The following is an 11,696-nucleotide window of genomic DNA, read 5'->3' as shown; positions in this document are numbered from 1 at the left end:
CACATAGAAGATGCAAAACAGCCTATTTTGTTAATGATTGTTTATTTGCAGGAAGGGGACCTTCCTTCACACAAACAATCATAGGCAATTTGTTGTTTCTATGTGTGCTGCACAAAGCAGCACACATGGAAACAGCAAAAACGAGGAGAAAAAAGCATTTCTCCTTGCTTTGCCTGCTTAAGACCAGGTTTTCCCTGATCTTAATTTTAGCTCTGCCTCCTATTTACATTGCTCTTGTAAATAGGGGGCAGCGTCAAAATCAATGGGTGTTGCGGTGGAACACCCACTGCGACGCCCATTGCTCTCCCCTTTCACGCTAAATACATCTTGAAAGGGTGCCTTATTTAAAAGGCAGCGTTAAGCCACGTTAAGTGGCTGAACGCTGACTTGTAAATAAAGCGAGGCCCCTATCACCTGAAAGTGACATTGTTGTGGCGATAGGGGCTTGTAAATATGCCCCGTGGTGACTTAGAGCCCAAAACTCTTTCACCTACGCCAACTGAACCTGTTAACTTTCATGGTCTCACAGCTCAAAGTTATTTTCTGAGTTTTAAAGCAGGTTTGCGACCAGGGGTGGGCTTGGTTGTCTATCTCATTTGAGTCGGATCTAGAAGATTTTTAAAACTATGACTTTTCGGATCTTTAAAACATGGGGAACTTTTTACAATAAAAGTGCAGTTGAAAACGACACCAAAATTGGCTTGCTGTGACAGAAATATTCAAAAACCTGGTTTTAGCAGAAGAATTGTCTCGCCCTTAAAAATATTTTGAATGAAATATTTTCTGCAAAGAAACCTCGCTTATGAGTGAAGCCTGACGATTTTATTTCACACAGCCACATCTATGACAACGTGAAAAATATAAACTATATAAAAATGAAATAACTTGTGGCAGGCGTGAAGGTATAACTCCCACCTCTCCTGCAAGCCTCACCTGTGGCGTCTTACTACACTGCTGGCAAATTCAATGTTTGTCTTATGAAATTTTTAAAGCATAGAAAACAGCCTTGTGTAGTCTCCGGACACACAAAGATACTTAAAAAAAATTACAAAGGGCAATATTAGCATGAAACTAACACTGAGATAAATGATATTTCAGTATATGTGGCCACTTGCCATTCGAAGTAAGAGGGATGAAAACTCTTTTACATTGCATTTGATTGCATAGTTACAATATTTGGTAAATTCCTAGTTAAAACAGTGAATACTGCGTCTCCTAAAAACATCAAAAATAGCCTCCTGATGTCTGACAGTACCAGCTAGCCCACATGATAGCACAGGGATAGAACCGTCAGCAGCGGCAGGATCACCAGCAGTGACTCCTTTGTACCGTTGGCTGCAAGGGGTGGCACTGGACTCACAGTTTGACCAGAAGCAAAAGTAAAAAGGCACAAAAGGAACAGAAAGTCTGGAAGCGAAAGAACGAAAAACAGCAACAATGGAAACAGCGCAGTCAAGCGTGAAATCTACAAACATGAACCCGAGGGGTAATGGGAGGAAAAGCATGCAGTGATTTAGACAGTCCTGATACTCAGGAAGCCTGGCATTCAGCAAGGCTGGTGCTGGGCTCCAAAGGAAACATTTGGGTCCCAGAAATTATTGTTTCACAAACTAAGTACTGATCACCGGCGTAGACACATACATACAATGCGCTTCTCGCTCTTCTTGGCAGCCCCCCAGTGACTGAGCTGCTCCATGATTTGTACATAAACAGGGTACATGGAAAGCATTTAACATTATTGTATATGAGGGCGCAGTTGCTGCCATGCTAGTGCCCATATTTACATCTTGTGAGTCGTGCACCATATGAGGGCGAGTACTATGAGCCTACTACACTCATCTCTTTCCTTGAAAATGAAATGACATGCCCTTGAGGGGTGTCCAATGATTTCTTTAGTGGAAGACAGAAGTGGGAATCCATGCAACTTAGAAATGGGCACCTAGACAATCGAAGACACACTCTTAGTGACAGATTGACAATACTAGTATTTGTTCATACATATATTTCTTTATTTGTCTCCTTACAAGTAGCACATTAAGGCAAATTGCTTTGTGCATCTATATATAGAGTAGATTTAAAATGCATGCAATACAGCGCATTTGCACTGTGTTGCTTGAGAGGGAGCGAGCAGGGCAGCCCTGTATCTGTCCTGCTCTCTCCCTAGTGCTGGCACACAATTAGGCTGCTTAGCACCATACATACACTTTTGTACCATAGCGCAAAGGGGTCTGCGTCATGTCTACCATAGATTTTTTACTGGAAGTGTATCCTTCAAGTACAAAATACATTGCCTTGACAAACTTTTAAACTTTTCCCAATGTGTATGTGGTCTGTTCAGTGCAGCACACGTGTAAAGTCAGTAATGTTTGGTGAAATAAAAACATATCTTCTTTCTAACACATGGCTTACAGAGGCATCATTTTTTGACACATAGCCCTGTCAACCATTGTTAGCAGAGATGGCTTTGTGTCAAAATGCATGGGTGGTACAATAGGAACACCCATTAACTTGCTATGGAACACTCCTCGATAGAAATTAATGCAAGGCACTACTTTGTGTTTTCTTCAGCCATCTTTCCTGTGCAAAACCAGGTTTGCGCTGGAAATGAAATCCAAAATAAATATTTTGAACCAGTTTGTCTCACTTTTATTACGCAAACCCAGCAAAAATTTTATTTTGCCCACTGCTGTCACGAATTTGACATTTGCAGCTGCTTCCAGAAGAACTCTGAGATAAAACCTTGGATGCACAATTAATACTTCAGCAGACTACCCGAAGGCGTCTACTACCCGTTTTCTCTCAAATCGATGGCAGACTCAATTCCTTTGAATGGTCTCAATTGAACTGCTCTGCTTTCTCTTAATGTATTTCTGTTATGAGCTTGGTAGCCTTTTTCACAATTCTTTGATGTCTTCATGACATTATCTTTTTAAATACAGTTCAGATAAGAAAGACAACCTGATGCATTTGTGAATCGTGTCTCAGGGATAGGGAGATGCAAATGTTGCCCCAGCCTCTGCACCCACTCACAGTACTTCTAAAGCTGTGCCTGTTCCGCGGCCTGTGTTTTTAGTCTTTGCCCTTAAGGGCATGTTCTACATGTGGTTCTGATCTCATATTATATTACAATTCCCCTGTGCCAGAAGAGTGCGGCAGGTCATTGACGGGGAAAGAGAGAGAGAGGGAGAGATGGAGAGAGTTAGAGAAAGAGAGAGAGAGAAATGTAAAAACTAAAGTTCCGATTTAGATTTTTGGTTCACTAGATGGATATCACCTTGCTTCACATCTCCTTTCTCATTGAAATATTTACTCCAAATTATTGACGAAAGTGAGTCTTTGCATGCGAATTAAGAATCTTTAACGTAAAAAATTGTCTAGTTTAATTCGAAGTTGTGTGGCAAACTTTTTTAATGAGTTTGTATCCTTGAAGATTATATGTGTCTTTGTGACTGGTAGCAGTTTGACGATGGTTGTTTAAAAATTAGGAGGAGCATTCAGGGAAATTCTAAATTGGTAGATCATACAACCTCAATACATGATGAATGAAAGTTGGGAGGGAAACACACATCTCATTAAATTCTACAATGCAAAAAGCTGCCTAAAGCCCTACTACCGTTTTTAGATGCCAGAACTACAACAATATTTGTGCAGAAGCTGGTTGTGTGGCTCCGGGTGTATAATAAACGTGCTGCTCTTAACAATGTTGCTGATCTATATAGTGTTATGTTAGATCATGTTAGTTAATTTTTGCTGTGTTGCGTTAGGTAGTGTTACGTTAATTTATGTTGGGTTGGGTTATTTAATTTCTTGTTGGGTTGGGTTAAATTGTGTTTCCTTGCCTTACATTATAGTATTGTAGAGGGATCTGCTGAGACCGCTGGGCATCATTATATAAAAAAGGAAATCCTATTGGCTTTGCAAATAATTTAGAAAAAATAGTTTTTAAAAATCTGAAAATTTAGGCAAAAGGTAAACAAGGATTTTTTATGGATAAATTATGGATGATTGAATATGCTTCCATTAAGGGCTAGTGACGAAAAAGCCCTTGGTGATAATCATGATAATAATAATAGTAATGATGAGAATAATACATACATACATACGTACTTACATACATGCTACATTCATACATGCAAATCTTGTTTTATATAGTTAAACTTGCACTCACTCGTGGCCAGTTTTGCTTTATGGACCACGGCACTCACTTGCTGCTGAAAGTGTAAGTACTCTGCAAGTGTATTTCTCCCAGAAAGAGGTCCTGGGAAACCTGAAAACTCATAGATGAAGGTATGGGGTCTAGGTTTTATAGGTGAAATTAAATATATCGTCACAGAACCATTTTCAAAATTTTGAGATATTGGGGCTCTGTTTGAGTCTCTAAAGGAGGACGCTTTTTGGACTGTGGTAAAAAGGGACATGGGACTATGGCCTAATTATTAATCTAGGGAGCAAACACAATGATAGAGAAGGTATGATGATACATGTGAGCTGCCTGTGGTGGGAACAAGAGACACAGTCTTCTCTCTTTCACCACACTGTAGAATCCTTGGACAAATGCATTGACCTCTGTAAATCCAATCTCTCAGCTGTGAAAACGAGAAACATAAAAAAACTCTCCTGCACTCAGTGTAATGGAATCTACTTGAAAAGTGGCATTTGCATTCGCCAACTTGTTTAAAGCAAGTACAGGTAGCACTAATTCTCAGATCTATTGAAATAGTTCAGTTTACTATCACAGCACATTCAGGTAACCCAGGAATTATGTGCTCCAAATAGGAATGCACCCTGAATATCGGCCACAGAATATCGGTGAACACAATATCGCAGATACAGTATTGGAAAAAAATATTAACAGGTAAGTAAGTCAAGATTTTCTCTACCTAACTCAACATACATGCACCTATGTGAAAGGTATATCTTCAAGGTATGTAGAAATGGAGTACGGAATAGTAAACCTACACTTCCCGATATACACCTACCTTTCGGTATCTCGTCCCTTGAGATTTTGTCCTATATATGCATGTGCCTCAATATTCAGGGGTCCACATTCAGAAGTACGGTCCTGCGAGTTACACTCTGAACATTGCTGTGCGACTTACACTGACATTAACCGCTGCAGGTTCCTTCGCAGTGTGCACTATGGAAATCTTGCCTCAAATTTCCAACCCTTTTCTAAAGCAAAGCAGCACCTATCATGCTCTAAATATGAATACAAGAAGCAATAATCCATAAAGAGTTGGACTCCACTCTTTACGTTACTTTGTGGGTAGTCAAAAGATTCGAAATTCGATCAAGGCTTCCTCTCTGAATCAAAGTGGGTACAATACTCTACTTTCCAGTCCATCCTTTCCCTCCTTTGCCAAAACTGACGGTGCTTAGCTAAAGAGTCTGCAGCCGATGCTACCAAGCTGTACTGTGTCAAACTGCCGGGAGTGACAGTACAGAAACCGAGTTAGAAGCCCTTTATCAGATGGAACACTGGAAATCAAGTCCATTCGTTGCAATGTGCTTTTCGGAGCTGGATGGGGAAAATGGCTGCAGACTGTTTCCCTCCACTGTGATAAGAGGTGCTGTGGCAACATGTGTATCGGTTTGGAAGCAGATAATCGGCAGATGTAAGATCTGTTCCCAGAATCTGGCACGCATTTCTCATCAACAGCTCCCTTAGTTCATATGAAATATGTATTTACATGTATTCCCCAACGTTATGAAAAATACTGCTACTAATTAACTTCTTCTGTCAATCTATACGTAAATATTACAATATGTAAGCATCATTCATGCAGAGCTCAAAGACATCAACAGGCGCAGTGGGAAGGATGCAGGAGAGCAAAGCGGTATCACTGCGGTACTATTATGGAGAGCAGTGCTGTTCTCACGTCATCTTTGGAATAACAGTACAGTTGTCATGGCTTTATTACCGACAGATTGATATTGACCTAATACGAGCATACAGCTATACTTTGGCTATTATGTACATGTACGTTAAAAGAATGGGACAAAATGATCCCTTGGGGGTTTGTTTAGAGGAAACGGATCGCCATCTTCATGTGTGAGAGTTCTCTGGGTACTTATGGCTTCTACATATTTTATACACATTTTCTTGGTCTGTTGTTGCTGTGTGCACAGGTAAAAATGAACACTAGTTTATTTATTATTCTACATTGATGGTTATTATTGTTATTGCTCAAAACGAAAAACAAGTTTCTTTTTATATGACTATTCGTACTGACTTTATTATTGATTTTTGAGTTCCTGTAACCAAGATTGAAAGTGTGCTGAGTGGTCAGACATCACACTTTTGACTTACATTCGTTTTTCTTCTAATATCCCTTCTTTAAAATGTAAGTGGTTGCTCTAGGACGCACTCAAGAAGAAAGCACAAATAACTTTAAAAAATACTTCTCCATACATGCGACTACTTCGTGAGCCCTCCTCGTCTGTGGCTTACTTACTTCTCAAAATATCACGTTCTGTGGTAAAAGGTGTCCTTAGCTTTGGTTGCTATGTTTGTTCGCGCAAAAGGACACATAGACATGCACAGAGGTGATACAGTGTACAATATTCAAGCAGCCACGTGGGGTTGCAAGGACCAGGAGAACGAAGAATAAGGTCTTGGCTGCAATGTAGCGCGGTCAACACAGAATGCGGCATCAGGGTCTTGATTATAGGCGCTCCTGATTACAGGAAGTCTACTTCAGGCCTTCTCAGAGCCCATAATTCCTTCCAGATTTACGAGGTTAGGAAGCTGCTTGTTTGTGTTTAAGAGGGGGACCCATGACCCCTCAGATGTGTCTGTATGCAGAGGCTGACAGGCCACCTGGGAAATTTGAAGAATTCCCGATAGAACTTTGGGAGGGATGAGGCAGGCATGCCAAGAACAGCCCTGCAACCAACTGACTCTCCGCCAACTGTACCGAACATTGAGTTTTCCTGTAGGCCATTCCAGACCTTTCTGCATGGAAGAAGGACACCAAAAGGAGAATAGAATGAGATGGCATGATTCAGAAGTAGGGACGAAAGAAACATGAAGAAGGAAAAACTGGGTATATATTTAAAATTATCTTGTTTTAATGACAGATATTAAACATCTAATAAAGTGGTAATGACCCCGCTCACCTTGAAAGCATACTGCAAGAATGTGTAGCAATATCTTGATGTAACATACACAATTCCAATATACTGAGACTTATTGCAGCTGTACTAGTAAAAAAATGTGCGTAAAGTCAACAGCAGTGTTGTACCACGGTGCAAATCCTGAATTACAACACAATTCGAATTTTGATCTGGAGATACAGTAAAGTTCTTGACAATCAATGAGACATCAAAATAGAGAGAGGGCAAGAAATCTAGATAGAAAAAAAGATGCAGTGGGAAGATAAAAAAATTCAAGAGAAAAATTAGTATTGAAATCAAAAAATAACATTTTGCAAAAGACAATAAAGGTGGTCTAGTACATTTGATTTAAAATAATTAAAATGTGGAGACTGAAAAATAACTAGTAAATGAAATAACAAAAAAATGAAAGTCAAAAGTTGGTAGCAGATATTTAAAGTGATTAGCTGACCAATTTTGATGAAACTAAGGTAGTCAATTCCTTTGGGGTAAATAGACACCGTGAGCAATGAAAGTTGGGACAGTTAAGCATTGTGGTGACATTAAAAGGAAAAGAGCAACGAAACAATAGAAAAGGGAAAAGAACAAAAGGCGGATCTGAAAGGGACAAATTGAAAGAGAAAAGGGCAGAAGAAAATAGAAGGCATAGCAAGGGGACAATGTTTTTCCTAAAAAATAATCTTTTGGTGCAGGCTGGGCGAATAAAAATAAGAAAGAGTTCCCACAGCAAAAGGCACCGCTCTACAGAGATGCCCAGACATCTATTTTCGAGGCAAGGGCAGCTGGGGATGGGCACAGCATGCTTCGAACAGTCTGCACTCCGAGAGTGCTTTTCTGGGCAAGCCAATGTGTTACACACCAATTGTTTTTCACCATTTTCCTTTTGAGTTGGTACAAGGGAATGGTCAAAACATGCATTCTCACCTATAATTGTTCTTAAAAGTGTATGAAAGTTTATATCCATTTCCAGGCCATATTAGTTTGCCCGTTTCCAGATTCCTCAATGTGGGCACCTTGCAAAGTTCTGTATTAAGTAATCCCCCACCCGCTGTTCGATTTGTGGCAGGTGAAATAAAAAGAAATGGATTTCATAAACCCCCCAAACCTCACTATGTCACATGAGGACTCCATTGTACCATGTTCAGTGTCTGCCCAACAATCCTTCCTCGGTTATCATTTCATACTGATCTGGTACAGGTATGTTGTCATTGGTCGAGTCACCTTGTGTTCAGCTTTCCACTGCTCATAATGGCTGCCGGGTCAGAGCCAGCAGTTGGACAACTTTGTTAATGTTGTTGTTGGTAAGCCACGGCAGCTTCTTTCGGAATGGAGTCAAAGGCCTTCGTACCAGACGAGGAAAGATCCTGTCTCCCCGGATGCGCCTTCCCTTCTCCTAGCACATCACCGATGGCTTAGATTGAATTCATGGCTCGCAAGTACAGAACAGCTGTGTCCACGTTTTTGAAAAGATGATGGCCGCTGGACAAGATAGATAGATTGAATACAGAATTCGACAACGAGGATATGAATAAAGCACTAGCAAACCGCAAATTATAGTGAATACTGTTAACTGGATTCCCATGCGATCAGCTACTACCTCAAGGAAAAGCCTCCTCGGGTGACATGTCCCTTCAGCACAGGCCACCCTGTCAGGCAATGGGTTCACTCCTAGGAGGCCGTCCTCTGCTTCTGCTGCAGGGGGCGATTTCGAGGGAGATGTGTGTTTTCTACCCGTTTTCACTCTTCTGTGTTGAGCTATTTTTAACAGAAGCCTCGCATCTGCTCACCATTTGTGAATGATGCCAATATCACAGAGGTGCACAGGGGGGACTTCCATCCACAGCTGCTGACAGTAAGCAGGGAAGCCAGATGCTGGCTGCAGGATCCTGCTCCTTGTTCCCACTTTCATATTCGTGATATTCATTTAGGCTCCATTTCATGGACGCCATATCCTCTCCTGACAATATAGGCTCCCTTTGTTGGACGCCGCACGTGCACCGTGGGAGGCACAGCCATGACTGCTTCAACTATCAGGGGGTTCCTCTCCGGATGGCAGGAACCAGAGTGGAGGCTTTGGACATACCATCTCGACGAGAGTCTTAGTGGCCACAGGGACTCAGTGGGAGGCGGACATGGACCACGCGCCTTCCATTCGCCAGACCGAGAAGGCGTAGCTGAGCCGCTCGTGGGCCAGGTAGTTGCAGCTGGCGATCTTGTGGTCCAGCTCATCACTCTGCAGCACCTGGTACAAGAAGTCTATGTAGCGCGAGGCGAGCTTCAGCGTTTGGATTTTGCTGAGTTTGTCTGATGGAAGCGTGGGTATGATTTTGCGCAGCTCGGCAAAGGCGTCATTCAGAGACTGGGTCCGTTGGCGCTCCCGCACATTGGCGATGACCCTCTGCGTGTGGACGTCCTCGAAGGACTGCGGCAGGGGGCTGCGCTTGTTCCTCTTGCCTGATGGGGATGGTGAGCCGCGGTCATCGACGGCCTTGCCCAGCTGGCTCCGTTTGCGCATGCATTTCTTGTGAAGCCGGTCAGCCTCCTCCTCGCTGGTCTCCAGGCTACCTTCAGGCGACTCAGGGCATGAGCTCTCCTCCTTCATGTTCACCGTCAGGAACTTTCCAAAGTGCGCACCTTCACTCAAGTGTAGGAAGGTGTTCCACCCAAGGCAACCGCGGCTGGAATCCAGGGAGGCGAAGTTACCTGAGAGCTGTGAGCAGGGACTGAACATAGGTGACACCACATGTCCCAGACACCACCCAGGCCGAGCGCTGCTCACCTCCAGAGCGCCTTGGACTTCCACAGTTCTTAGCACACGCCGGCTTTTTCTCTCTTCCCTTCTTGTTTCAGGAAGGAGAGGAGGAACCCTGGGAGAACTTGAGAAATTGTACTGCCTGATTGGGTAGCCAAGGGTGAGAGGGTGGGATTGCAGGAAAGGCCAGGGGTTGGGGCGGGTGGGCGAGGGAGGAGGAAGCGTCGAAAGCAATCAGTCACTGAAAGGTACTGTGAAAGCGGCCTGAGTTTATGGGATCCAGATTTCATCCCCTGCAGCCCCTGAAGGTTCGCAGATGCACGCTGCCCTGATGTCGGCGCACGGCAGAGGGGACGCCATGGCAGAGGCCTCCTGGGAGCTTCATCAAAGGACGGCCAGCGCCTGGGGATCTTTCAAAGGCACATGCACAGAGTCATAGAGTATGACCGGTTCGGAGGCGGGTTGGGTATAGTCCCGCTGTGAACAGCCTCATGGAAGCGATTTAAAATGGATTTGCTGGACATATTGATGATCCTATTGGTGCATATAAGTAGATGAGCTGAATGTGAGTTAGAAAGGTGTGCGTAGCAGCCCTGAGGATGTATTACAGAAGCCTTGAGCTCATGCAAACCTAAATAAAAACAGGACAAACCCGTATGCAACATATCTGCTGCCTGTGTGATAGGGACGTTTAGATGTATTTTACTAAGGCAAAAGATGGGCCAAGAAAATGTCACTGTAATTATTTCCTGTATTTATAAATTATTCAATGGGGAACATATATTGTCGCATAAATAGTAAAAAAAAGTGTGACTAAGATTGAAACAAAATGTAGGAATTCAGATTTGGTCACATCTGTAGCAAAAATGTAAACTAGTAGGGTTTCTCTAGTTTTATTAATTTATGTGCAGTTTGATCTAGCGCGACTCAGACCATTCAGGGTATTGAAGTACATTTCATGAGTAAGCTGCGGGAGTTTTTAGTAGGGTAGCAATGGGTAACAATTTGTTATTCATGAACTGTGACTGCTTTGGAGATTTGTGTATAGAGCCGTCTACCTTGTAATGCTCCCACTAACATGCATCCTTCTTGCCCAGCTGTTGAGACTCATATGAGCCACGTGAGTCTGACCAGTGATAAGCAGATTGCCTCCATTTTTATTCAGCAATTACATTGATCCCCCCAGAGCTTGTTACTAGTTAGAAATGACAAGGAGGAGTTTCACTCCCGTGAGAAACACCGTGAGTTAAGTTTCACTAATAGGTGCAAAAGGTATTGAAGTCTGGCAAAAACAGTGAAGCAAAACAAACATATTGAATACCTGTGGATTGACACCTGCTTTTAAGGCATTTTCACAAAGCACAAACAAGCATTGGAAATGCAATAGGTCTCGCAGTAGTAAAGTTTGAGCTATAGGTGTTATTTTTTTTTGTTTTTTATTTATGTGTTGTTTTTTCTAAATAGCTAAATTAATAGCTTTCTTCTTTACAAAGCCAATTGTTATAATTTTTGTAAATGTGACACCTCTAGCATTTGTAAAGCAACATGTTTTGTATTAACAGGACTTATATGTGACTTATATGTATTGATATAAAAAAAATCAATGGCTTTAAAAAACAATTAATAATTAATACGTAAATAAAATGGATTTTATTTTATATTGCCAATGTCTTAAAGTTTATTAAATATATTTAGTGAAGATGCTGTGGTTGCGCTGAGTGAGGGTGAGTGAGGGTGAGTGAGGGGTTGAGGGTGAGTGAGGGGTTGAGGGTGAGTGAGGGGTTGAGGGTGAGTGAGGGTGAGGGGTTGAGGGTGAGTGAGGGTGGGT

The 11,696-nt window shown here is 42.3% G+C and overlaps 1 protein-coding gene across 1 annotated transcript; it reads right to left on the bottom strand.

The window, feature by feature from the left end:
* Nucleotides 1-7,053: 7,053 nt before the first annotated feature.
* LOC147748850 (twist-related protein 2-like) lies at nt 7,054-9,939 on the bottom strand. The gene has a single exon (XM_086964175.1). It carries the CDS (start codon nt 9,845-9,847, stop codon nt 9,233-9,235), a length of 615 nt encoding a protein of 204 aa, XP_086820301.1. The 5' UTR covers nt 9,848-9,939; the 3' UTR covers nt 7,054-9,232.
* Between the last annotated feature and the right edge of the window lie 1,757 nt (nt 9,940-11,696).

This window comes from Lissotriton vulgaris, chromosome 1_1 (genome assembly GCF_964263255.1).
Source record: "Lissotriton vulgaris chromosome 1_1, aLisVul1.2, whole genome shotgun sequence".
Taxonomy (NCBI): domain Eukaryota; kingdom Metazoa; phylum Chordata; class Amphibia; order Caudata; family Salamandridae; genus Lissotriton; species Lissotriton vulgaris.
The sequence above is the reverse complement of the archived record's forward strand: the minus strand, read 5'-3'. Positions and strand labels throughout refer to the sequence as shown.